We start from the raw sequence: 27,684 nt of genomic DNA, 5'->3' as shown, positions 1-27,684 counted from the left end.
TTAAATGGTTCTTCCAAGTTTGTTCTTTGAAAAAAAAACATATAATATTTGTATATATGCGGATTAATGAAATTAAATGATTTATTAACAACTTTACTCAGTTTCAGAATTAAATGGAGTGAAAGAGTGCACATTCATTCATTAAAATTTAAGAACTAAATTAGTGAAAGCTTTTAGTGAGTTTAACTAATAACCTTGTTCGTCCTTATACAATTTCTTAATTCCAGACAATTCTGGCAATTGTGTTGCAATTAGCAGGCTACACCGCCCCTCGATGTCAATTAAATGTGTGTAGCTTACCCCATTAGTTGTTATTTATTTAATTGTCAGCTGCAATAACGAAAGTTACATCTTGGCGTACATATGTGTTTATTGTAAGGGTTTAGGCTTGCAAGAGATTATAAAATTCGTAATCACAGTTTATCGATTCACTGGCAGCAGCTTTTCACACAGAAATACTCACATATGTCACGACACAACATTCAATTGTGATCTTTCTGGGGAAGACCCCAGTGAAACGTAATAGGTAATTAATCACGAATAATTCAAAACTGTAGAATAACTAATTATCAAACAATCTCGGGGCTAGGTTATGGTAGGTTATGTACAAATGGATCTTAAACTATTTATTTATACTAAATAGTTTGTGTCAAATTCAAATGCACAAATGTAACATCTATACTATTGAAAGCCTCTTCATCTTCTCACTTATTGTTTACAAAATATACATTTATTAGAATCTAAAAACTTTCGATTCTTGGTTGTTAAATTAAACATTCAATTGGTACGTTTGATGTTCTGCTTGCAGGCGATGCAGCTTGCTCTTAAGCGTTGGCCATAATTATCGCACTTGCTGCCACTTTTAATAGCGCCGTCCATGTGATTATGATTGTGATGATGGGTTTCGTTGGGCGGTGGGGTTCAGTGAACGCCTGCAGTGGGCCGACCTTGACTCAGAAAGCCACAATGCCGCGGAGACCGCAAAAAGTGCATCCATCCATCGACTGCAGAGGCTTAGGGCCTGGCTCGAATGCAGTTAGGTAATTATTTTGCTTAATTGCTGATGCCCAATCCAACCAGGTCAGCCAGCATTAATGGCAGAGGATAAAGTTTTATAGATGAGAACAACGAGCTACTATCATGCCTTTGTAATCCAATAGTTCTAGCAATCCTTTCTCATTGCATACTTATAGACACTTAAATGGTAATTGCTTTGGTTTTTTAATTAACCATTAGTTGTTTTATTATTTGAATTTAGAATTTTGGTATTCTTACAGCTGCACTGTACCCAAACAACATAAAGGGTACCTCGGTACAACCAGTGTACTCAGTTACAACTGCCCAGATGCATACATACATAGATACATAGATAGATAGATAGATCATTTATAACTGGTCGCAATGAGATAGAGATTGAAAATCAGCATGGCAATAGCAGTTAGTCGATCTTGGCAGTCAACCCTCTAGTCGGCAATCAAGCAATAATATTTAGTTATTTGGTAATTCAATGCAAAACATGGTAGCTGCCAGCTGGGTACGTTGCTCCGTGGCTCGGAACGCTTTTGTCCGTTTCTATAGTAAGTAGTGCTGATTAAATTCTAATTGTTGTTATCTTCGAACACCCTTCAACGACCGAGCAGCGACTGGCAAGTTGAATGCAAATATAATAAAGAGTTGCAGTTGGCAGTTTGCAGTTTTGTTCAGCATAATTGCTGGAAACCATGGATCGCAAGACAATGCAATCAAATTGCAGCTTCATCTGCGACACCTGTCGTCGCTAGCAGCCATAAATAAATCAAACAAATCTATGATTCCCTTTCACGAATTCCTTGAAACTCTATCCCATCTTGTTGTGACATACTTAATTAGTGAAACCTGTTTGCATTTGCGGAAGAATCTCGATTTGAAGACATGCATCTGCCGCGGCGATTGATCAATTTAAATATATTCATAGCCAACTATGTGGGATCGTAGTATCGCCCAATGCCATCACTTTTTTCTCGGCTGCCCCTTCCTCGTCTTATATAAGCCACGTTATTTGGTTATCATACATCATTTTCACCCAATTGGTTTTGCAATATAAACAAATTCCCTTTGCACACTTTCTCCCGATCACTTGAGTGCGTTGTTGCTCAATTAGTTAATTGTGTTGTCGCTAATTGGCCGAATCCATTGAATTTTGCATATAAATTTGAAAGGTAATTATTAAACGCCGTTCAAAGACCAAAACAAACAACGAAGCCAACTCTGCGTCAAGAAAAAGATAAACATGTTTTTTATTCGGCCTACCTTGATGAGAAAAAAAAAAACCGAAACAAGGTTAAATTATTAGTTGGGGTAGCCGAAATACCATTTATATTTGGTTCAAAAACTAACTTATATTTCCAAAATCGTATATTATTTATATTTGGCTAAAGAAGAGCATAGAGTGTATTTTTAAATAGATTCAATTATATATATTCAAGCTACATTAAAAATGCATATACCCATTCCTTTACAGAAAATAGCTTGCAAACTTATTGAAACTACCAATCACATCACACAATTTCATTTGCGACACAGAAAACCTTTATTAAAGTAGATAGATATCCACAGACACGTCAATGATATATAAACATTTTTTGGGTTTCTTTTAATAAGAAATCGGTGTTAAAAGTTGGTCCAGCGCAACAATTTTCGCTTGAACGCTAACAGCCAAAAGAAATGCCTCAGTGGAAGTGCCAACCATAATGGCCAACTTGAGTCACAAATCGTATCTAATTTCGCCCAACGCCTTTTGGCCCGTTGACAACACACACTTGATGATTTAATGGATTATTTGGGCAAAAAATAATGAGAGAAATGAACATAAGCTGGAATATAGGGCAAAAACTGAATGCTGTCATTTCTAATTTGCTTTCATTTGTTACAATATCGAATTAATTCTTTATCTTAAATAGGAAAAATGATGATAATGTTTGTTTTGATTTCGATTTCAAATGTCATGGAAAAACTCGCGTGCTGTCAATTTTATATCCGAATATTTATATCAAATGTTAATAAAAAGAACTCTATTTCATCTGCGAATAGCTCATGCCCTTGTACTCTGCGAGTGGCCAATATAATTGGCAGCAACAATAAAGAACAAGTAAATAACAACAATCAGAATGCCAAATGCCCATGACAGCACAATCTGACTGGCAACTCGGTTGCGAATCGTTGTTGTATCATTTGTTGGGTAAACAAATTATAAGCTATGTGTATGCAATTTATTAATAGTAAAGTTCGTGGTTCCATACAGCCAGCCGCGTTTAATGTGTCAACAATTTGGTCCACCAACTACTATAGAAAATTCGACATTTTTTGTTAACTCAATTCACAAATGTACATATTCTGTGTTCCATAGCTATTTTTATTTCAATTGAATTTATTTTAAGCAGCCTGCTGTGCAAAGCCACAAGTTTCAGAATAAATAGAGATAATATATAAGAATCCTTTAAAAAAATATTCTCGGTGCTCTTATTTTCCTCCGCACGGCACAAAAAAATATGTACACGCATATGTAAGTTGCCCCATATATATAGAGGAAATGTTATAATGATGAAATAATAAAGCCCGAGGACAGGCCAAACAAATCCTCGGGGGAGTTGCCGGCCACACATCCTGCCCACAATAAGCGTTGATAGTCATCATAAAAAAAAGCCAAAGAAATGCCCTAAACACAGCCTACAGCCCCTTCTCCACCATACGCCATCCACCATCTCTAAACAGCATCCAAAGGCAAACAAAGGGGGGCCACTGGAACAACAGCAGCTCCTTATCACCACCAAAAAAAAAATACAAAAAAAAACATCAAGAAAAGAAAAGAAAAAAAAAAGCGAGCAAGATATAACCCCTTGGGGAAGTCCTGTCCAGAAATGCTCCGTTGTTTCGTGTTAAATTGACCGCTCACATGCAACTTGGGGCCATGGAAGACAATAAATATTTATATGTAAATGCCGGCAATATTGTCTTCATCGTGCACACAGGGCACCAAACAAACAAACGCAAAAAGGTGGAGATTTGGCTAACCTGAACCCGGAGGGTACAGTTCACACCATGCTAAGTGCGCCAGAGGTCGCACTAAAGTAAGCCATTAAATGTAACAATTGATATAATTGTACCCATTGCGTGTGCTGCAGCAAAGTTATATGGTTTTTCCAGCCACCGAAAGTAATGCACACAAAAAAGGCATTTACACATATATTTCCATACAGCAGCTACCTTTATATGGCAAAAGGAATATCAATTTATGAATAACAAAAATGACTTAAATCGCTTAAAAATGAAATTTTAGTTCTATGGCCACCTTTGAAAAGTTTATAAAATGCTTTTCCAAATTAAAGGTGTGAGCACACACCTACCACATCTGGTAGAAAGTTAAGGGTGAGTACCCCCAGGTAATTTTTTTTTGAAAACACAGTTCGATCGGAAATTTAATTACGAACTCAACGAGGTATGACATTCCATATTTGGACCATTATTTCGAATGTTCTGATCAAAATACTGCTATTTATAACGCAGAAACACAGAAAACCGATTTTCGGCCAAAATCCAAATATCATCATCAAAAATTGGAAAAAATTTGAAAAAAAAAAAAAATTTTTTTTGAAAACACAGTTTGATTGGAAATTTAATTACGAACTCAACGAGGTATGACATTCCATATTTGGACCAATATTTCAAATGTTCTGATCAAAATACTGCTTTTTATAACGCAGAAACACAGAAAACCGATTTTCGGCCAAAATCCAAATATCATCATCAAAAATTGGAAAAAATTTGAAAAAAAAAATAATTTTTTTTTGAAAACACAGTTCGATTGGAAATTTAATTACGAACTCAACGAGGTATGACATTCTATATTTGGACCATTATTTCGAATGTTCTGATCAAAATACTGCTATTTATAACGCAGAAACACAGAAAACCGATTTTCGGCCAAAATCCAAATATCATCATCAAAAATTGGAAAAAATTTGAAAAAAAAAAAAAATTTTTTTGAAAACACAGTTCGGTTGAAAATTTAATTACGAACTCAACGAGGTATGACATTCCATATTTGGACCATTATTTCGAATGTTCTGATCAAAATACTGCTATTTATAACGCAGAAACACAGAAAACCGATTTTCGGCCAAAATCCAAATATCATCATCAAAAATTGGAAAAAATTTGAAAAAAAAAATTATTTTTTTTTGAAAACACAGTTTGATTGGAAATTTAATTACGAACTCAACAAGGTATGATATTCCATATTTGGACCATTATTTCGAATGTTCTGATCAAAATACTGCTATTTATAACGCAGAAACACAGAAAACCGATTTTCGGCCAAAATCCAAATATCATCATCAAAAATTGGAAAAAATTTGAAAAAAAAAGTAATTTTTTTTTGAAAACACAGTTCGATTGGAAATTTAATTACGAACTCAACGAGGTATGACATTCCATATTTGGACCATTATTTCGAATGTTCTGATCAAAATACTGCTATTTATAACGCAGAAACACAGAAAACCGATTTTCGGCCAAAATCCAAATATCATCATCAAAAATTGGAAAAAATTTGAAAAAAAAAATTATTTTTTTTTGAAAACACAGTTCGATTGGAAATTTAATTACGAACTCAACGAGGTATGACATTCCATATTTGGACCATTATTTCGAATGTTCTGATCAAAATACTGCTATTTATAACGCAGAAACACAGAAAACCGATTTTCGGCCAAAATCCAAATATCATCATCAAAAATTGGAAAAAATTTGAAAAAAAAAAATTTTTTTTTGAAAACACAGTTCGATTGGAAATTTAATTACGAACTCAACGAGGTATGATATTCCATATTTGGACCATTATTTCGAATGTTCTGATCAAAATACTGCTATTTATAATCTCAAAAAAGTTTTTTTTTGAAAAAACAGAAAAACAATTTTAAAAATTGCAAAAAAAGTGACAAAAATTAATTTATTTTGTTGGCTTCTCTGTGCAACCAAAACTCCGCCTAAAAGTATGCAAGGCAAATAAATATAATGGAATAAATTGTAATGATTGAATAATTAGTTAATAGCAACTGTTGGCATATTATCAGTTGCATATTAATTTATACTTTTTTTTAAGGTTTGATTATATGTGAAATGAGTATTTTTATTTCAGTAACTTTCCAGGTATTTCACCAGCAATTTTTCAGTTACATTTTATGACAACAAATGCATTTATTTAATTTCAATTTCTTGCAACATTCCTCATATTTTGACCACAAATGTGTGCGTCTGTGGTGCTGCGCCCGGGGCAGAAATAAACCCATTTCCGGTGGCAGATTCAGCTTCAGCCTCAGTTCAGTTCAGTTTTCAGCTCCAAGTGACAGAGTCGAGGCTAAGCGACCACTTTAAAGTGCCCTGAACTTGATTAATGAATGGCAGCGCTCTAAAGTATGCTACGTCGTGCAGCTAACACACACACACACCCACACACACAAGGCTTCCCACACACACACTCAAAGTGTCAACGACACGGGGTAAAAAATAAGGAAAAAAGGAGAAAAAAAATGGTCGAAGGCATGGCAAAAGAAAAGCGCCGAGTTCTGAGATGGCTTAAAATCTGTTTGCCACGCGGAGCACAAAGTGAAATTGGCTCACAACTTGGCAGCTAATTTAATATTTTCACTGAAGAGATATGCGCGGTTCTTGAAAAGTGTGTGTGTGTGTGAGCTACACTTATAATTGTCACAGACACGATTTACAAGAAATTGCGCACTCCATTCAAATATGAACACAGGAAGACCTTAAATGTATAAGGGTTCTTTTTTATAGAAATCAAGACAAAACCTTACATGGAAAGCTAGGTAGTTCCTATTATCTCAAATAGACAATTACCCATGTAGAATTTTAATGAGATATAAGGAATAAACAAAATAATATATATTTTAACATTAAAATTTACTTTAATTTTGCTTGCATTTTTGATCATCTTTCCTGCTGCCAAATACACTTAAACAGTTTGCACTTCAGCCAGCCATAATAAGTATGTATACACATACTCTTTTGCCGTCATTTGGCTTCCTGATATCAACCTTTTTTTAATGCTTCCTGTGCAAGACTTAAATGTATATATATGTATATATAAGATAACTGAGTATTCCACCTGCTCACACACGGCAACTTTCATATGGATATTTGCCACACTTTGTTGGTAATTTAAATCACATTTTATGCGAAATAAGATTTAGCTGCCAATTTGCTGTAATTGAATTTAAATAACGTTTTCGCAGGGAAATATCCTACGCTTTAATTTGTATATATTTTTATGTCCATCTTCCAAAAATAATAATCGATACATGGTATAACAAAAATATGTGCATATCATCTATTTATCAAAGTAAACTAGCAAGTGGTTTGCTTCACAAAGCACTGAACTCTTTATTAATTCGCAAGCGCACATTTCAATCCATCGAATCCAGCCATGAATAAACTCATTAAGTAATTTATTCAAACGTCCATTTATTCATTAGCTGGCCTAAGCATTAGGTATATATATTTTATGTGCATGGTATGGTTAAACTTTATTGGCAAAAATAAGGATAGCACACATACGCAGTGTGGGCACATTGGCATTCCAGACATACATAAATCGAAGGTCGAAATCCAGAGGAACGAAACTCATCAGACACGAACGGACTTCGATTTCGCCCCAGCTTATTTTCGATTTGTGCAACAAATGAAGTGAGAAATTATTTTTATTATTATTTATATTTTTACTACCGATGCTGTGCTGATGGCACCCCAATGCTACACCCTCCACCCCACACCCACACCCACATTCCACATCCGCACCGTGGGCGAATCACGTATTCCAAAAAGCAAACAAACGCTGGAGCCCGCATATATAAACAGGCTGCCAAACGCTTCTCAACGGCGGGTAGTTATGAAAAGTAAGCAAAAGCAAATGCCAGGGAAAAATAATACGAGTGGGTAGATATGGGGGTACCATACCATCGCCATCTCCATCGCCATCACGAAACACTGAAGCAGCCAAGTAAAGTACATACATTTTTCGGTGGACGTCCGTCAGTCACATCATTAAAATCGAGCATGGCGCTCTGCTGAAGCTGCCGCCTAATTCGAGTCCTTGCCGCAAGATGTGCTGAAATGTGCCGCCAGGAAAGGCCAGGATGTAGGTGGGGAGAGGGGGCAGGGGCACTGGATAGGGACACCCATTCTCTGGAGGCATTCATCAATATGCCAAACATGTTTTGTTATCATCAAATGGAAAATGCTTCATTTTCACGTACGCCAAAACGGAAGACAAAGGCACTGCGAGAAAAACACACTACTTTATTACTTATCAAAATTATTTATATAATAATAAAATTCGAGATTTAAGAGCTATTTATGTTGTTTTTGTGGCATATAGTTAAACTATATGATTGACATGTTTAAATATATTGAAGTTAGAAAATATAGGAAAGGGAAGCATTATTTTAAGTATAGTTTTCTTTTAGTCTCGAGATAAAAATATATTTAGCAAGGGGCCTAGCAATTTTGTTTGAGTGTAGCAGATGCTAGGAAAATCTTTTAGTAGACAGTGTTACTAAAATAATTTTGGAATTTATAATGACAAAGGAACGCGAAGACTGAAGCTTGAACCATTTTCTTTGCTCGCATCGGAACTTCCGCCTTAATGCCGTATCAGCGCATTTCAAAGCGATTTCTTCAAATTTATTTGGAGTGCAGGACGCGCAACAGGACGAAGGGGACGACCAACAGGCTACTGACAGATAGACCGAGGCACCACCAACACCACCACCATCACCAACACCACCATCACCACCACCACATCGACAGCGAGACACCAAAGACAGGCCGTCAAAGTTGATGGCCTCCAGGCGAAGATGAGTGGAAGTTATCGTTGTGAATTCCGCAGGTGAATTTCCAAGCTCATCCCCATCCCCATCCCTATGCCCGTACCCATCTGCATCCACATACATATCCACACCCACATCCGCATCCTCATCCGCATCTTCGTCCTCATCCTCGTCCTCATCCCGCATTCAGATGGCAAAAAGTTTGCGGCTTGCGGCATCTGCCGAATGGCGGTGCTTAAACCACCCAAAAACTAGCGACGACGGAGCACATAAATTGATTACCAAGACATTTCACGACAAATTCGGCATATAACAACAATCCGCATGACGGAAACACGGGGGGATTCACCCCGCCGGATTCACTACAGAGAACAACAGTTTCCGGAAGCAATAGACTCGTTGATGTGGCAATGGCAATGGCGAAAGACGTCTGTGGCATTCCGTAATCTGCGACAACCAATTCTCAATACTCAATACTTAGTATCCAATACCCAATACCCAGTTGCCAAATCAATCGCGACAACTGTTGAGCCAGTCAGTCAGCTGGAGATTACACCGCCAATGGGGATTCAATCTGGGCACTTGACTGGGAATGCTGGGTTCAAGGAGTGACAAGGAGGAGTACAAATGGATTCAACCGAAAACTTGGGAATTAAACACAAAAATGTTCAAATTACTTAAGAAAGTACCTTATACTTATTTATCTAGCAGCTACTTTTAAAGTTTCCCAGGTTTAGAACAAAGAATGCCTGGCTGTTAGCGTCAATGGTTTTGTTATTACTTAAACACTTTTGTAACGCAGTGGGCATAGAATTTTATACCTATTTGGATAGAAGTTGCTGTAAGCTATTTTAGAAGGATTAGTGTATTGCCGAGAAATCGTTCAAAGATTTTACACAAGAAAAGTATACTTTTTTTTTTTTTTAAATTTTGCAACGCCTTTTGAAAACCACCACAGTAGTTCTCAAGAATAGTTAGAGGGTCATCATCATGTCGTATCGCCGTAGTCACACAGTCTGTCGCTTCTATTTGCTGGGCACATGTCGTTTCGGTGATTTTTGCCGATTTTCGCACGATGTGACACCAAATACGTCCAGTTTCGGCAGTGAGAGTCCACAGAGATCGGAAATCTCGGATGATATCGCGGAGGCGAAGGCGGAGGAGAAGGAGGAGCAGGTGGTGGCCAGCACCAGCAGCTACAGTCGGCAAAAGATCTGGGCAAATGCACCGGTGTTCGTGCCCAGATGCAAGAGTATTCCTGCCGAGATGCAATCCACTGGCGACCTCCAGGATATCTGTCCATACGGCGGCACCTGTATCTGGGGCAAGAAGTGCTCGTATCCGCTGCACATGGAGATCTGTAAGATGTGCGACCTGTACTGTCTGCACCCGCGGGATCTGAATCAGCGCCGTGAGCACAATCGCGAGTGTCTGGAGCAGCACGAGCAGGCGATGGAGCTATCCTTTGCCATAGCCAGGTCCAAGGACAAGACGTGCGGCATTTGCTTCGATACCATCGTGGAGAAGAAGGGACGCGAACGTCGCTTTGGCATCCTGTCCAAGTGCAAGCACACATTCTGTCTGAAGTGCATTCGCACGTGGCGCCAGGCGGAGCAATTTGAGTCGACGGTGACGCGAGGTTGCCCCGAATGTCGCGTCTGCTCGGATTTCGTGTGCCCCAGCGCCTACTGGGTGGACACCAAGGAGGAGAAGGATAAGCTGCTCAACGAGTATCGCACGGCGATGGGCGCCAAGGATTGCAAGTACTTCAAGATGGGCTTGGGCAAGTGTCCCTTTGGCAACAAGTGCTTCTACCGACACTCTCGTCGCTGTGGTATAAACCAAACCAAATCGAAGGCCATCGTATCAGACTGATGGCGCAGACAATATATTATTATGATTTTATGGAATATCATCCCTGGCGTATAAACTGGATCGACTGGAATGCAATTGGATCGATCTATTTTCGAGTGGCTCAAGCGATACTTCCATTTCAAATGAAACAGATCAGATGAAGATTAGAGGCAGCTTCTTTAGACGGCTGAGGGACAGCGCTTCGTAAACTTGGTCATGTCCTCCTCAGAGACTAAAAATGTATAACACTGAGCCCCACTATAGTCCTTAGACCAATATAGCACATTATATCCCCAAATAGCCGAATATATAGATATATATATAAACCGTACAAAATTAAACAAATCAAGTACTCGAGCACCAAATTTTGGTTTACATAATTTTCTGAACTTGATGTTTTCAAATTATCCGTACTTGCATTGAATAAACCACATTTGATAACAAATAGAAGATAAATGAGTTGTTTGCTTGCATTTAGAAATTTAGAAATTTATTGAGCACTTTGAATTTGCGTAATTTACCAGCTGTTCACATCGTACCACTCGGATGAGGAGCAGAGGTTGCCAAACTCGCCGTTGGAGCCCGATCCGCATCCCTGTGCTCCCCAGTCGCAGCTGGAGTAGATCTGGCGACCGATCATGTTGGTGGTGGCATAGTTGCAGGCCACCAGCACCTGGTTCCATCCATCGCGGTTGTACCGGGCAGCAGCGCAGCCCACACGAGTGTTCCTCTCCGACATCATCACGGTGAAGTGGCCAATGGCACTGCGGGATAGATGGAAGTTAAAGTTTTAAATATCGCTTAACACTTGTATGATATCGAAGAAGGATCTTGAAAAGCTCTCTTTCTCGTGTGGATTTTAGTTCCTTTTTGATATCTCAACTTTCTAGCTTTTGTAGTTCCTGAGTTATCGACGTTTATACGGACGGACGGACAAACTGACGGACGGACAAACTGACGGACGGACATGGCTATTGATCCTGATCAAGAACATATATACTTTATAAACTTACGGTCCGCTGTATCCGGATGGGTAGCCGCCGGCAATGATGCCGGAGTTGGAGTTGTGCACCTCATCGAACCACATCTGCACGCTGTTGTCCAGGATGTAGCCCATGTCGGGCAGGTCGCCGGAGTAGGCCTGCCAGGCGAGATTCTGGCCGGAGTACTTGAAGGCGTCGGTGTTGTGGCAGCTATCGTGCACCATGTTGCACTGCCGCACATTCAGGGAAGCCAGATAGGCGAGCTCATCATCCCACTCCATGGTGGCCATGCGACAGGCGGCATTGTGATTGGGATCATAGCCACCGGCAATGTAGTTCCGCTTGTCGTTGTGCGAGTGCACAAAGACCCACTTGTAGTCATCGTTGATGTCGATCAGCTGCGCGTCGCCGGGACAGCTGCTGTCCCACCAGTTGCTGTGCCCGCAGGCGATGTGGGAGCCACCGTTGCAGATGTCCCACGAACAGTAGTCGGTGGCCTGGGCCAGGCCCACGGTCACTACCAGGATGGCGAGCAGAGCGAGTTTCATGTTGCCTTTGTTGCGACGTACACCCAATGGCGATCTATTTGCCGGATCGTTCGACGCCGCGCTTATAAGAGGCAGCTTGTGGAGTATTGTCGAGTGCAAGTATAAATCATTCCAGTGGCCCCATACTCTTTCAATCTAATCGCCAGTTTAATATTTACGATGGACTAACTCTTGGTCTATTGAGTTCCGCCAAATCACTATATATGCAGCGGCCAATTTAGACAACTTAATCAGATTAAATATCTAAATATTCGAAATTGGCTTTGCAAACTAAAAAGTGCTGTGAGCTATGCATTTTTATATATCAAATTTGTATATAAAACATTAAAATTTTCTTCTAAGTAACGGGTATCTGATAGTCGAGGCACTCTCCTATTCTTTAGTTTTTGCTTTGATTTTGATAAGGCGATTCTCCGTTTTGGGATAGGTCGCTTCCTCGTGCAGACTGTTTTCACTGGTAATTGGATGGTTATCGGAACTGATTCGAGTATCAATTTATGGAGTACTTCCTTAGTTGCAGGTGCCCGTGCATCAGTTAACTATCAGGTTCAAAGCTTAGTGATAAGCTTAATTAGTACTGAAAATATGGCCCCATTTAAATAAAACCACCGGACTCTTTATGTTTTATTAGTTTGTTTTCATTCCCTATCAAAACTCAGATAAACAAAAGTATAAGAAATCAAAAACAAAGAAACCAATGTAAGTTACATATTTATTTGCACGTTTTTTTACGGCATCGTCAAAACAAAGAAATGAATATAAACGGAAACGAATCGCGAAATGGAATATAATGGATTAAATATGTTTTTCCAAGATTTCAGGTATGATGAGTTCCTTTTGTTTGCATCTTATCAAATTAAATACTACATTTCCTAGAAGAAGACCTCTCTTACATCCCAGACGAGCCTTCATCTGAAATCGTGTATCTTATCTTTCGAGAGACACGAGATAAGCTCGTAATATCTGAGCATCACCCCATCATACTCATTAATAGGTATACACAGGAACAAAAATTATAATTATAATTATAAATTATAATTAAGAACCCTACGCTTGCTTTTGATTAGAGTATATATTTTTGATGAAATGACCGATTCTAGCTTCTATTCATGGGCTCAAGAGAAAAGGTTGTTAACGTCGTACTTCTCGCTGGCACTGCACAGGTACTTGTAGGTGGGATTGGTACCGGTGGTACATTTGCTGGCCGGCTTGGAGCACGAGCTGTACATCTTGATGCCCAGCACATTGGTGGCCGCATAGTTGCAGGCCAGCAGGAAGGCCTTGTACGATTGCCCGGGCACCGAGTACGTGGCCACGGCACAGCCCACGTCCGTATTCCGATCGGCAACGAGCACCGTGAAGTGACCAATGGCCGGACCGTTGTAGTTCGACGGATAGGCATCGATGTAGGCCTGTTTGGTGTACTTCACCTCACTGAACCACATATCGACGCCCCACTCCAGATAGTGGGTGACATTCAGTGGATCGTAGTAGCCCATCCAGGCCAGATTCTGGCCCGACCAGTCGAACGCGTCCGTATTGTGGCATCCATCGTGCTCCATCTTGCAACTGCGCACGTTCAAGCTGGCCAAGTAAGCCAGCTCATCGTTCCACTTGAGCGTGGCCATCCGACAGGCGGCACTCAGATTGGCATTCAGTCCGCCGGCGATCTCGTTGCGGTACCCGTTCGACCTGGCCACCAGTGCGTCCTTCTGCGCGCTGGTCAGGGTCAACAGGGTGGCGTCACTGGGACAGCTTGAGGACCAGGCCTATGAAGGAAAAGGAAATAGTTATAATCCCGTATTGAAATCCCTGTTAAGGAGTATAACCAAGATTACTCACCCCCTTGTTGTCGCATCCCAGATTCTTGGTGCTGCCGCAGCTCTTTTTGCAGTAGTCGGTGGCGGAGGCGATGCCAAGTGCCACAGATAGGCTAAATATGATCACCAAGTTGCGCATTTCTATTCCCGGGCCTGATTGCTAGCGATTCCCACAGGGCAACGGGCTTTTATGGCAATCGCTGTGGAGCAGTTTTTGTTTCTCTTTGTTTTTTTTTTGTTTTTATCAACATTTGATTAAATATTTACCGCCAGTGTGTCTCATTTGTACCAGTCGAGTCTGCCGCCCCCTTTTCTTCCCTTTTTATTCTTTTTGTGTAAGGGGAGCATGCTCAAATGTGTAATAATACCACCCACTCCTCCGCCCGCAAAAGACGTCATTCGATCGGTGTGATGAAAATAACATGTCTGCGGGAACCACCTGAGAGTTCTTCGCCATGGAGCCGAGTGCCACTGATTGTTTGCGCAAGAGCACAAGATGCCATGAGAGGATTGTTAATGAGTAATTAAAAAAAAAAGAATCTGGGGAACAGAAACAGAAACAGACGTTGCTTTGTGTTTAATCTGAGTGATTATTTCAAAACAACTCCAAAGCGAAAATATTGGCTTTAATGGAGTGGTGGAAAATCCCATCGACTTAATGGCTGAGAAAGTATGTTATGTAGGAAATATAAAGTCGATAGATATTTCCTGACCTCAGTCAATAAAATCTAAGCATGTTACCTTTACTTTATTTACTTTATTCCAATATTAGCCAGCTTAGTCTCATTTTTGTAAGCTGCCAATCTGAGAAACTGGTACTAGTATCTAGTATACCCTTTTCCTCCTACGAGTTACGGGTATAGAAAGAACGGCACGTGCCGCGATGACCCTCTTGGCCAGATAAATGTTAGCCCAACTGCAGCATAGACAAAAGCAAATAGATCAAGTGCAAAACCCACTAGCCAAGACTAAGATGTTTACCCAGCTGCCCGGAAGCTGCCCCTTAACATGGCAACACCGACGACATTGCCAATTTAGCCAGCAAAATATTGAACTAAGCAATTGCACTTCCAAAACAACAATGGAACAACTCCGAAGATAAAACAATTTTGTTTTTAATTTGGAAAAATAAAAAGGGAAAATCAAATATTCAAATATAGCACCTAAGCTGCAAAATCTCAATAATTATGTGTACCAACTCCAAATTCGAATATAAACATTTCTTACCAGCAAAATCATCAAAAAATACACCAGTTTATATTTTTGTATATATATATATATAATTTTTTGACATATTTGATATGCTGACATTTTATGTATTTCTAGTAGGGTTTCTTCTTATGCAAACAGGCCTGTTCCGTTTTTCCAATCAAATTTATTAATTCGTTTTACTCCTGAAATAATATCCATACTTACTTAACTTAAAAGAGCTACCAATTGCCATGGATATCAGAAAATAAAAATCGCATATGTTTAGCAATTTGAAAAACACAATTTATACATTACTGGTATCAATTTGAATAATACATGGATCTATGTTCGTTTGCTGTTTGCTAGTTTATTGCAAAATGTTTAAATGTATCCTGATTTAGATTTACTTACGCACGGAATGGGGAACAGTCCTGTTGACTCAATTTTTGCCAAATTGATAATTGCATTTATGAATCAAAATGAGTCGACAATTGGCCTTTGGATGCAGCATTCGCATTCATTCCTGCTTATAAGGCATTGTTACCCACCATTATTTCGTGTAGATATAGACAGATGACTGCCATTGCATATATAATATTCAATTCTTTACCACTCACTTTCTCTTCGTACAGAAAAATAAATATATACTTGCACTTCCTGTCTCTGCCTTAGGGTACAATTACATATATGAATGTGTGTATATATAGATATAGATTTATTCCAGCTGGTTCTCAGTTTCATTTATATATGTACATATGTATGTATCGGATGTATACAGATACAGATCTGCGCTATTTGTGTTTATATATATATTTGCATAAGAAGTTTATCTGTGGGCTGTTTGCAGTTCTTGCAGTAGCTGTGGTTGTTGCTTTCCTTATATATCGTTTAAGTTCTTGCGTTCGTGTAGTTTTTTGTTAATAATATTTGGCGCTCCTAGGGCGACTTAATAAATTGCACACACAAAATATGGATTTTTTTGTTTGTTTACATTGATCATTTACCTTATTTATCATTTGCACAGTTGTACGAGATTTTGTTTCAGTTTTTGTTTCATTTGCTTGGTGTTGTTTGGTTTTTGGTTGTCGGTTTTCAGTTTTTGGGGTCGGGGCAACAATATCAAGAATATTTCTTTTGTCTCTGCATCTTAAATGTCTAGTAATTGTAAATCCTCCTCGATCATTTCAAATATTCTATATACAGATCTTACAAACGAATACACTGAATTGTAGCATAGCAAATGAAACTTGACAATTGTGCAGCAGGCAACATGGTGGAGTCCACTTTAAGTGACTCCATCGAGCACTCGGGAACTTAAACTAAAAATTCGCAACATCATATATTTGGAATACAAAAGCTAAGTTTAAGCAGTTTCTCTGTTTTGTGGTTGAGCCCAAGAGTAGGCCACAAACATATACATTTAGGTTCAAAGACGCTTGGCGTGGCAACGGGCGCATTGGAGCTCGAATCATGGAACCGGGAAGAAAAACAGAGGGATTTACGTATCTTCCACCAGGCGTTTTAATACGAATATATACGAATTGGTGGATCTCAAGTGGTTTAGATTTCGATTTCAAGTTTTTTCAAGAGGCGCAGTCTATGGGCAATTTATAGCCTTACAGTAATATCGAAAAAATATTTATAACACTTTGTTTTATTTACAACATGTCATGCATTGGTTGGTGGCTTCGTATAAATGGCCACATCTTTGCTTATTCGATTAAAATGGTACATATACATATATTTATATATATATTCATACACTAATAACTAATAACATATGGGAGTGGTCAGGGGTGGCCTAACTGCGAGCCCCCGCTAACTAAGTCCTTAGGAGAACTAAGCGCACTAAACGATCGATTCATGGATTAGCATTGGATATATCAAGTTGCGGCTAAATATCAAGTTCTTTTTTGCTTTTCGCGCGGTATAGTAACTGGAACGCTTAACTGGGCCAATTGGCGACGGGGTAACCAATGACTACGTGTTTACTTTCAATACATATAGATCTTCTTGCATATACTATATATATACTATATATATATATATATGAGTTAATACCGGCTAGGCATGATCTAGCCACAGTAAAGTAAGGGGGCTTACATCTAGGGGTGCCTTAGAGCAGCATTAGGTGCCTCTGCTTCTATACATACATAAATATATATATATACTTCGATATATGTTTATCTGTCACCTATTCTAGCTTTAGTTTACTTTAGTTTAGGTTGGTTTATTGTAAATTATTAGACACCATTTGCATATAGCAATAACAACGTTTGAGTGTTTAACGCTCCACCTGCCTCACACATGCCTGAACATTCAATCTTTACTCTCTCAACTCCTCGGCGGACTGAAACTGAACCGGAGCCAAATGCGATTGGGCTTGAATCTGGGATTGAGTCTGCTGTGGATGCTGCTGCTGCTGCTGCTGTTGTTGGTGCTGTTGCTGCTGCTGCTGCTGTGCCGGCGATGGAGGCTGCCCAAATTTACTGGAGATCTTGTGCGAGGCATTGACGATGGCCAGCTCATGCTTGGAGTCCAGATCGCAATCGTAGAGGCCGCTCAGCGAGTCCAGGCTGAGCAGGCGGGAGCTGGCCCGACTGGACACCGACGTGTCGTCCACGTCCGGCGCGTTATACAGCGAGTTGACGTCCGAGAGAGCGCCCTCGGCATCGGTTAGACCAGCTTCGTTCAGCAACGAGATGTTCTCCAGTCCGGGCTCATCCGTGATGTAGCCCGTGGACTCAGCTCCCCCTAGAAAGCCAGACATTAGTTAGGTTTAGAGAAAATGGTAGATAGCTTTGTGCTCACCTGTTGCTTCCTCACGACAATCGTCATCCGACCACTCCGATTGGCTCTCCAATGGATTGGAGTCCATGGACTGGTGATTGTGATGGGTCGCTCCGTACTTCAGCTCGTCGTTTATCACATTGGCCTCTAGGCCGCGCATGCTGCCGTTGGTCAGCGGTGCCGCCTCCCGCCCGCCATTCCGGTGGTCCTCCTCCTCTTCGTCATCGTCGTCGTCCTCCTCCTCCTCCTCCTCCGCCGCCGCCTCGTCGTCGTGGTGATTACCAGCCTCGGTGGCAACCTCCGATCGCTTGTGATTGAGCTCGGACTTTTGTAGGCGCTTCTGTCGCACATCGCGACCCACTTCGTCGTCCTCAAACTCCTCATCGGCCAGGTTGTCCTCGGTGTCGTCACGCTCCTCCTGCTCCTGCACATGGTTGTAGCGCTGCTGTTGCTGCTGCCTCTGTTGTTGGTGGTGATGGTGGTGGTGATAGCGTTGGTGTCGCTGCTGCGACTGCGACTGCACCGCTCCTCCATCCAGGCCGTCCAGACTCTCGTGGCTGTACTGCAGCTCCTTGGAGCGCGGTCGCTGGCGATGCGTCCTCTGTGGCTGCTGGTGATGCTGCCCGTGATGCGCATGGCTGCCATTGAGCTCCTTGGCCGTGTGCATCTCCAGCATGGCCAGCACGTGCATCTGGTTGCGGTTCTCGTGCAGAATCTCGCACGATTCCGTGTCCGACGTTTGCCTGCAAGAGTCACATGCGTTCGATTTGATATGGTTTACGAATATATGCATATGGATATCATTAAAGGAGTCTAAAATTATAAGTAATATTGGGCCACCCACACACCGGTTATGAAAGCGGCGAACCTACACCATATGACATGGAATGGAAGCTGTCGTCATGGTCAGTGATGGGATTTCACATAGGTAGACTATAAAATGCTTTATATATATACAAAATAAAGAGTGTAAAAAAGGACTTTCTTTTTCCCCACAGAAACACTTTCCTTTCCTTTCAGATTGAGGCATATTCAACTAAGTACATACATATGTCCTACCAAGCTGCTTCCCATCACTGGTCATGGTCTACTCACATTTGGCTGGACTCCGATGGATTCTTGTTGCGCGTTATCTCCTTGATGGCTTCCAGGCCCACCGGATGCTTGGCGATCATGAAGCTATTGCTGCCCAGCAGTTTGCCCCCAGCCAGGTGCTCGTGATCCACGTGCTGCTGCTGCTCCGTCTTGTGGTGGCTGCTGTTGTTGTTGCCACTGTTCGAGTTGCTGCCGCTGCCGCCGCTGAGATTGCCATTGCTGCTGCCGCTGCCACCGCTGCCATTGCCCACCGCCGATCCAGGGCCAGATCCCGAACCGGAACCATGTCCGGCGCCATGTCCATTCGCGGAGCTCAGCTTGCCATTGCTCAGGGAGTAGCTCATCTCCCGGCTGCCATTGCTGGCCGTCTGATCCGTGGTAGAGATGGCTCCAGCCGTAGTGGTCGCAGTCGGCAGGCAACGTGCTCGCGAGGATTCGTTGAGCAGACGCTGCAGTTCACGCTCGAAGGGCGACTTGGTGGCGATGGCCGCACCCGCTGCCATACCAACGGCTGCCTTCTGATAGTCGAAGCTGTTGCAGCTGTCGCCCTTGTGTTGTGTGTTGCTCGTCGCGTTGCTGTTGCTGTTGGTGTGATGTCCCTGACTTTCGGTGGTGGAGCTGAGCTCAAAGTCATGCAGCTGGGCCATGTCGACGACCGGCGAGGTGGGATCCACCTGTATGTCGCAGGGGTAGAGCCATTGCAATGGATTGACCAGTCCGCCGGCGGGCAGGTGGTAGCCATTGCGATGGTGCAGGTGGCCACCGTTGACCAGGCGCGGTGAGTCCTCGTCGCCTTCGCCCTCGCCCTCGGTGGTCTTCGAGTAGCTCTCATCCGAGCTGCTCATCGAGGGCGAGTGCGGGCGTGAGCTGAGGTCGTCCGTCGAGGACATGTCCCGGCTCTCCTCCAGATCCGTCGGTAGCTTCGGCAGCGGCTTCATGTACGTTCGCAGCACTGGCTTCGGCGGCAGCTGCGGCTGCTGCGAATACATGGCGTACTGTCGCTGCGATGGATGCGGGTTCTGGCCGAGATGTGACTGCTGATCCTGCGCAGAAAGCGCTTGCTGCGCCTGATGCTGCTGCTGCTGATGCGAGTGCTGCTGCTGCTGATGCTGATGCTGCTGCGACAACATGGTGTGGGGAGAAGTGTAACGTGGTGGCTCGTACTTTGGCGCATGCTGCATGGGCATGATCTGGGGGCGTGGTTAGTCGGAGATGAGCAAGCGAGAGAGAGAGATAGATGTGCGCGGTCATGCAAAGAGTGGACATAGAGAGTTAGACACATGGTACACACAGATATAGATATAAGGAGTGGACTCTCGGGGCAAGAGGTGGGCAAGCATCGAGAATAGACTGGCATGTAAAAGGAGTTACCTAACTGAGTTATCCTCGAAAAGATACTTTTAACTTGAGATCAACAAAATGATGTTTAAAGTTAATTAATTAGAAATTTATCTAACTGCAGTGCAAATAATCAGCTTGTAATAATAACTGAATAAATTCATTTAGGAAATGCACTTTTTACATTAAATGCAAATTTAAACTTAGTTTAGGTACAATTATCCATTTTTTGAGTTTTAATCCTTTTTTCTTTTATAAATACTTCTCATAGATGCACACAAATCTATTCTGGTTCTTGGAGATTAGTTACGAATGGGATGGATATGGGTCTTGGTATCTCGGTTATTTATTTTGTACAGGACAGTTTCTTGGAGGCACTTGGAGGCTGGAGGCTGGGACAAGGCGGTGCTGGCTGTTCAGAGGAGGATCTCCTTGCTCCAGAGCAGGTGCTCAGCGTCTTCACTCACCTTGGCTACCGGCGCGACGCTGCTGGCATGCAATAGCGGCTCGCTCTCCCGGCATTGGCCATAGCCCAGGCTGGTGAACGATGGCGGGTGCTGGCTCTGATTCAGATTCATATTCAGATTCAGATTCGAATGGAGGTGATGCGGTGGATGATGGCCATGCTGGTTTAGGGGCGGCACATACGTGCGTTCGCGATCTCGCCGCGGCATCATGAAGCAGTCGCCGCCGCCGAGCACGCCAGCCCCCACACCCATTCCCATTCCCATGCCCATTCCCGATAGGTCGAGGCTGCCGTGATGCGGCGGCAGCTGCTCCATCTGCTGATGCCGGCCACCGGAAGTCGGGTTCTCAATAATATTAAACTCGCGCAACATTACCGAAGGAACGGGCTGGTGCTGGTGCTGGAGCTGGAGCTGGTGGTGGAGTAGGATCTGGTGCTGCACTGGAACCGCCACTGCTGGCGGGAGTGGATGCTGGTGCGGGTGCTGGAACTGGAGTTGGTGGTGCTGGGGCTGGAGGGGAACCGCCACTGCAGCCGGCGGTGTCGTCGTTGCCACCATGAAGCCACCGTGCTGCTGCTGCTGATGCTCTCCATTGTGGCCATTGCCATTCTCCCGGATATTGGGCAGACCACCGTTGGCCATGAAGATGGGTTGCTTCTGCAGCTTGCTGTTCAAACGCTGCTGTTGCTGCTGGTGCAGGTGATGATGCACCGGCGGCGGCGGAGCAGGCAGCGGCAGCGGATCGAGCTGTTTGTGCTGATGCTGCAGCAGCAACTGCTGCTCCTCGCCGCCATTGCCCGCGTACAGGTGTCCGTTCTCCTTTTTGCTGTAGGTGTCGGTGTTGACACGATTCTCCGGAAACTGCGACACCTTCATATAGTAGTCCGGCGCATGCAGACTCTGGGGCAGGGACATGGCGTTGCGCACCTCGCCGTTCAGCGATTTGTTGCCGCTGTCACACAAGAAATAAGTGACCATGTCGCCCTTGCCCTTCACCTTGATGGTGCCGCGACAGCTGTAAGGTAATTTAAGCATTTTACATTGCAATTTTAAAGTCTTTATTTATAACAATACTCACCGGAACTCAAAGTGCGAGCCCACCAGGCTGTCGACCACCTCCTGAGTTACTTGCGAGTAGCCAGGAACGCCGGTGGAGTCCATGCGACTGGCCACGTTCACCGTGTTGCCCCAAATGTCATACTGTGGCTTTCGAGCTCCAATTACGCCCGCCACCACAGGTCCAATGTTGATGCCTAAGCAGGATTAATAATTGAATTAGTTACGAATTGAAATTCCAATTATATTCCATTATATTATATGTTTCTACGCACCCACGCGCAGCATGAAGTTGTTGTACGAGTGACTGTTTATCTCCTGCAGTGAGTGCCTCATGGCCTTGACGTACTCAATGAGCGCCGTCATGTGGCGCCGCACCGAGTTGGGATCGTTGGGCTGGATTTTGTACTCGGGTATCAGTCCCACGACGGCCATGTATGTGCTGCCAACTGTCTTGATCTTGTCGATGCCGCGGAAGCGATCCTCCTTGAGCAGCTCATCAAAGTCCGCGATAATCTCGTTGAGCAGACGCAGGCACTCCAGACCCTGATCGGAGCCATCCATTTCGGTGTAGAACTCGTTGAAGTTCGGAACGCTGGCAAAGATGACGCCCACTTTGGCATAACTCTGGTGGTAGAGCTCCTGCGCAGAGAAATAAAATGATTTAATAATAGGAGTTTCTTTGTTAAGTTGTCATTGGGTCAATGGGGCAGTTAGCAGCAGTGAGTTGCTTTTAACTTAATTCCAATTAGCACATATTAATCTTTCTAAATTTGTCTTTGGGTCAATAAGAGCAAGTTCTCACCATGTTGTTGCGGAATTGCGCATCGAGGAAATGTGCAGCCACATGAGCGGGCAGCAAATTGTGCAGAATGCGCTTGTTCGACTCCTGCAGCACGTCCATCTCCTTCTTCTCCTGCGACGCCTGCAGCTGCCAGAGGAAGTCCAGCCGGGCAGTGCCCTCCACCAGGCGTCCGTGCACCAGAATGGCAATCATGAAGATGGCAATGCGGGCCAGCGAGATCAAGTGGAGTGGAATCGAGGCGCTGGCAAAGAAGAAACGAGGTCGTGTTCGATTAGTGGACTGGATTAGTATGATGGCCAAAATTAGCGTTGACCTACTTGACCCGGTTGTCGTAGCACTCGAAGATATTCTGATGCGATAGCTCTATGAACAGGCCATAGATGGTGCCCATGCCCAGCACCAGCAGCGACTTGAATATGATGGGCAGCCTGTGGACAATCAAGGTTTGGCATTAGCATCGATGATGCACGTTGATGCACGTTGATGCACTCACCTGAGGAACACCGATACGGATAGGAAGGCAAAGGCAGCCGACAGGGACACGTACTGGGGCAGCGAGCACTTGCGATGAGAGTCGTTCTGGAACGAGGTCGTGCCATTGCCCGAGCACGGATGATCCGACACGCACGTAAACTGTGTGAATTGGAAATGGAAACGGGTGGGTTTGTATTTCAATATAATATCATACACATATACTGTACATACCACATTCACTTGTCCCACGGAGTAGATGAGTATGACCGTGAAAATGGTGATGGCCATGCGCAGCGAGAAGCTCTCCGAGATGTCCCAGATGATCCATTTGAGCCGCACGGCGAGCAGCAGCATCAGGATGGCGCTCACCCAGATGAAGGCGAACAGAAAGAGCAGCAGCAGGATGAGAGTGCGCGGCAGTGCGGTCACCTGGAGTGCTGCGCCCAGGATGAGCAGCAGCAGGGAGCAGCCCATGGCCGTGGTGAAGCCCAGATCGAAGTCCTTGTGATACTCGCGCTCCATGTCGCTCTGCCGGAAGCGCAGGGTCAGCCGGTCCACGTGCTCCGACTTGTCGCAGTCCACCGACCGGGCGTTGATCGCCTGCGATAGGAAACGGTTCACCCGATTGGTGGGCTGATGGTGCGCGGCCACCGAGTGGCGCTTCCGGAATGGCCTCTTGAACTTGTCCGCCACCTTCGACTGTGACTGCGGTTACGGATGCGTTTGTGGTTGCGGTTGCGGTTGCCATTTGCCATTTGCGATTTGCCATTTGCCATTTGCGATTTGCGGATTGGAAAGCCATGCAAGAGGGAGCAAGAAGTAGAAAGACAGATTCGTTAGTTGTGGTTGTGGTTCCCGGACGAGTTCTTCATTTTGCTGGATGGCTGGCACTTGGCACTAGGCACTTGAACTGGCTGGTTGAGTTGAAGATTCAAGAATTAAGTTTGTTTGATTGAAAAGCTCTACGTGTGTGCACTAAACTAGGGTATGTGGCCACGACTCACTACATGCTAACATGGCAACATGGTAACTGAAAGGCGGCGAGCAGAGCTGGGACATGAGCTGGCACTAAGCATGCTGATGCTGGTCGAGAATCGCGGATGAACTCGGATGGATCATGCACTCCGAGCGACAAGAATGACCAATGACAATGGGCAGCTGCAGCTGGCAATTGGCAAGCTGCTCGATGACACTGAACCAAAAACTTTCAAATAAAAACACCTAGAATTACTGCCTAATGATTTGTTTAATAATAAAAAATAGTAAAAGAAACGATAATCTAAGAATTAATTAAAGAAAATAACATTTTCTTCCTTATATAAATTGATTGCAGAACGAGTACCTAAAATATTACGCATACGCGGCGTTGTCTCTGCTCTAATCAATATTGAAGCTAATAAACTACGCTATTAAACATAAAACTTCATGCAATTAGATTATTTTTTGAAGCTCTTGGTAAGAGTTAACCTTATTCAATATTTTGTAATATTTTGGTCCAGTGTCTGGCTGCTTTAACAGGGCAAATACGAACACAACTAAATGGGTTTGATGAATTTTCGGTTTGGAAGCCCTCTCAGTAAGAAAACTCGGAGAAGGCCAACAAAACACACATAACGAATGAACAAAGCACACTTATGAAGTAGTTACACTTAACACAATTATTGAACGCATGTAAATGGACGAAACACAAACGGAAGGTCCCCTTCAAGGATATGAGCTCTCAAAAATAACATATCCAATTGTAATGGCTATGGATTGCACCATCAGAACTCATTTCCTTTGAAAAGGAACCTATGAAAGAACGAACGAACGAACGCAGTAACGATTTTGAACGATTGAACGAAAGTATAGAATGTTTTTATTTTATATATATTTTTTTGTTTTTTTTTGGCTGCTGCTCTGCTCACTTTATTGGTCTTGTGATTGTGCCTATGAATGCGACTAATCGTACTCGCTGTAGAGTTGGGATTTGTGCCTACGGTCACTTGGACACCGCCCCCACCGGCCAAACCACCGGAAACACAGCCACCACCACCGGAAATACCGCTGTCCACACCGCCGCCGCTGCCGACGACGCTGCCATAGCCCATGCCGTGCGGTGGCGGTGTTGCATGCAAGATCTTTTGCAGACGTATCACCTGGATCGGAGAAGTAGTATACACAGTTGTCATGTAAGTTCTTATATTTACATTTGAACAATGTTAATGTTTTCTGTGTGTGTGTGTATGTGTGTGTAGGTGTCTCTGGTGTGTGTGTATGTGTCTCTGGTGTGTGTGTGTTTCTTATTACTAGGCGTAAATTAAACAGTAGCGAGAGGTTGAATTAATCATAGTAGAACGGTAAGTTTAGTTAGGGCGGGAATCAAAACGATAACGATAGAAAGTGGAGAAGAGGCGCATCAAGTGGAAATAAAAATCGAAATAATCGATAAGGAAACTGAAGGATCGCACTAATATTATACATACATATCAAATATATATGTATATACATATAATATATAATGTGTGAGTATGGAGTAGTAGTTTAGTATAAAATACAGCCTTATAACTAGCGAAACTGAACCACCTATAAATTAAATCGTCCTCAGAGACGAAACTACATACTTTCCAAATCAAAGACTGCAAATCATCGATTTATCGATTTAACCGATTACTTATGTTATTTATGTTGTAGTCCTTTGCAAAATTGCCAATTCGTTTTACCAAAGTAATTTTAAATAATTTATAAATTACTGATATGTCAAATGTAAGTGTGTCCTTTGTGTTTTTTTCCGATGACAACAATTTCGATCAATTTACAAGTCCGAGGCGCAGATATATACATACATATATATATTCTACAATCAAACTACACACAACATCGACGCAAACGAGCCGTTATACTACAATTGTTAGTTGAGACAGCATTACGAATTACAATTACTGATCTTGCTAAGCTAGAAATACAATCTTAATTACTATATATAGGAATAGATACGTTTTTTGTACAATGCGACTACGAAACGAAAAAGGGCCCACCAAATATAACCGATCGAGAAACTAAAAACAAAAAAAAAAAGGAGCCATGGGGAAAAAGCGCAACTGAGGCATAATGGTTACTGGTTATCGGGTTTTCAAAACTGATGGATATAGAAATACTTAGACATGGGTGAGGCAAACTTACCGCATCCTGAAAGAAAACGAAAGGAAACAAATCAAAGCAAGAAATGAAAAGGATTCTCGCCGTCTTGAAGCTACCCGAGATCTATCTAACGAATCTTTCTGTATCCCTGCGCTACGGATACAAGATAAGATACTAGAACGGAAAATGAAAAAAAGCACACCAAGCCACACCACCCGTTAACAGGGATCAGGAATCTGGGAACCGAAAACTGAATCCCTCGAAAAACCACCCGGACATGCAGAGAACTCTGGAGCTACGACAAAATAAACAGAACAGAACAGAACCGAGAACTACAGGAACACGCAACTTTCAACTTTCAACTTCCAACTTCCAACTTTCCAACTCCTCCCACCTTGAAACTCCCGGAGTCGGCATTTCAGATTGGGGTTTGCTGATCTTCACATAAACAACACCACTTACCTTGCGCGATCCCTTCTCCGACACCTGAACGCTGCCAGAGTTCGCCTCGCAGGTGCTACCCCGTGCCACGCCTCCTCCTCCTGCTCCTCCTCCTCCACCTCCACCACCGCCGACTGCAATACCGCCGCCCAAGGCGCTGGCCGCCGAGGGGAACGAGCCGGTGGCTATGTTGGAGAACGGCACCGGCTCCGAGAACTTGATCGTGTGCAGCAGCTGCATGACCACATTGGACACGTTCCTGAACGACAACTTGCGCCGACTGCCAATTGCCGAGCGAACGCCCAGCGTGTTGAGCATCAGTGGCTGTGGAAGATACGGACAGATTAGCCAAGTTAACGGACAGATTAGCCAAATTAACGGACAGCTTGGTTCAAAGTAAAACCAGGGAGCAACAGGCAACATTGGCGTATCACAACAAAGACTATGCTCACCTTACGTCGATGTGGTGGCGGTACGATGAAGAACGTGTCCACACCATGGTCGCGTAGATACGAGGAGCGCTCGTCGCCGTGGCCAGCCTCCACCTCGTATTCGCCGGACAAGGAGTCCAAGGTGGCGCGGGTGACGTGCACCCGACCCGGCTCGCCGCCGGACTCCATGTGGTTGGCCAGGGTCACATCGTTCGACCACACGTCGAACTGCCACTTGCGGAGGCCCAACACCCCACAGAGCACCCGGCCCGTGTGGATGCCCACGCGCATGTTCAGGATGACGTCGGTGGCCTCCACCACGGTGCTGGAAACGGGAAAACGACGGGGAAACGGGGGAAAACGGGGAAAACGCTCATGAGATTACAATT

General features: G+C 43.3%; 4 protein-coding genes across 16 annotated transcripts in view; 1 reads left to right on the top strand and 3 right to left on the bottom strand.

The window, feature by feature from the left end:
- The first annotated feature begins 9,684 nt into the window (after nt 1-9,684).
- Nucleotides 9,685-11,155, top strand: LOC122623585 (E3 ubiquitin-protein ligase makorin-1-like). Its single transcript, XM_043802817.1, has one exon. The coding sequence runs from the start codon at nt 9,873-9,875 to the stop codon at nt 10,755-10,757; it is 885 nt and encodes a 294-aa protein (XP_043658752.1). The 5' UTR covers nt 9,685-9,872; the 3' UTR covers nt 10,758-11,155.
- Nucleotides 11,156-11,199: 44 nt separating this feature from the next.
- LOC122623587 (antigen 5 like allergen Cul n 1) lies at nt 11,200-12,311 on the bottom strand. The gene is made up of 2 exons (XM_043802818.1): nt 11,750-12,311; nt 11,200-11,500 (listed from the first exon to the last, which is right to left on the bottom strand). Exons 1-2 carry the CDS (start codon nt 12,265-12,267, stop codon nt 11,254-11,256), a joined length of 765 nt encoding a protein of 254 aa, XP_043658753.1. The 5' UTR covers nt 12,268-12,311; the 3' UTR covers nt 11,200-11,253.
- Nucleotides 12,312-13,264: 953 nt separating this feature from the next.
- LOC122624128 (antigen 5 like allergen Cul n 1) lies at nt 13,265-14,245 on the bottom strand. The gene is made up of 2 exons (XM_043803571.1): nt 14,110-14,245; nt 13,265-14,036 (listed from the first exon to the last, which is right to left on the bottom strand). The coding sequence occupies exons 1-2, from the start codon at nt 14,224-14,226 to the stop codon at nt 13,383-13,385; spliced, it is 771 nt and encodes a 256-aa protein (XP_043659506.1). The 5' UTR covers nt 14,227-14,245; the 3' UTR covers nt 13,265-13,382.
- Nucleotides 14,246-16,916: 2,671 nt separating this feature from the next.
- LOC122625288 (Ca(2+)/calmodulin-responsive adenylate cyclase) overlaps nt 16,917-27,684 on the bottom strand; it is a 31,243-nt gene continuing 20,475 nt past the window's right edge. For 4 of the 13 annotated variants that reach the window (XM_043805348.1, XM_043805350.1, XM_043805347.1 and 1 more), the window contains 14 exons: nt 27,317-27,620; nt 26,886-27,188; nt 26,466-26,471; nt 25,211-25,441; nt 23,535-24,008; nt 23,323-23,462; nt 23,147-23,257; nt 22,830-23,070; nt 22,300-22,666; nt 22,047-22,221; nt 20,969-21,983; nt 19,164-20,353; nt 18,090-18,811; nt 16,917-18,032 (listed from right to left, as the gene is read on the bottom strand). In XM_043805348.1, the coding sequence (XP_043661283.1) occupies nt 17,605-18,032; nt 18,090-18,811; nt 19,164-20,353; nt 20,969-21,983; nt 22,047-22,221; nt 22,300-22,666; nt 22,830-23,070; nt 23,147-23,257; nt 23,323-23,462; nt 23,535-24,008; nt 25,211-25,441; nt 26,466-26,471; nt 26,886-27,188; nt 27,317-27,620 (5,707 nt within the window). In that variant the 3' untranslated portion in view covers nt 16,917-17,604. Of the gene's footprint in view, nt 18,033-18,089; nt 18,812-19,163; nt 20,354-20,968; nt 21,984-22,046; nt 22,222-22,299; nt 22,667-22,829; nt 23,071-23,146; nt 23,258-23,322; nt 23,463-23,534; nt 24,009-25,210; nt 25,442-26,465; nt 26,472-26,885; nt 27,189-27,316; nt 27,621-27,684 lie in introns of those variants that run through there. The other 9 variants (XM_043805351.1, XM_043805353.1, XM_043805354.1 and 6 more) reach the window with 9 other exon arrangements.

This window comes from Drosophila teissieri, chromosome X (assembly GCF_016746235.2).
Source record: "Drosophila teissieri strain GT53w chromosome X, Prin_Dtei_1.1, whole genome shotgun sequence".
Classification (NCBI taxonomy): domain Eukaryota; kingdom Metazoa; phylum Arthropoda; class Insecta; order Diptera; family Drosophilidae; genus Drosophila; species Drosophila teissieri.
This window is presented reverse-complemented; position numbering and strand designations above follow the sequence as displayed.

Bases quoted from the DNA above. Each gene is read 5' to 3' on its own strand.
- LOC122624128 (XM_043803571.1), bottom strand. From the start codon at position 14,226: ATGCGCAACTTGGTGATCATATTTAGCCTATCTGTGGCACTTGGCATC. The intron at 14,037-14,109 runs GTGAGTAATCTT...TTTCCTTCATAG, and splicing joins TGGGATGCGACAACAAGGGG to GCCTGGTCCTCAAGCTGTCC.
- LOC122623587 (XM_043802818.1), bottom strand. From the start codon at position 12,267: ATGAAACTCGCTCTGCTCGCCATCCTGGTAGTGACCGTGGGCCTGGCC. The intron at 11,501-11,749 runs GTAAGTTTATAA...TCTATCCCGCAG, and splicing joins CCATCCGGATACAGCGGACC to TGCCATTGGCCACTTCACCG.
- LOC122623585 (XM_043802817.1), top strand. From the start codon at position 9,873: ATGTCGTATCGCCGTAGTCACACAGTCTGTCGCTTCTATTTGCTGGGC.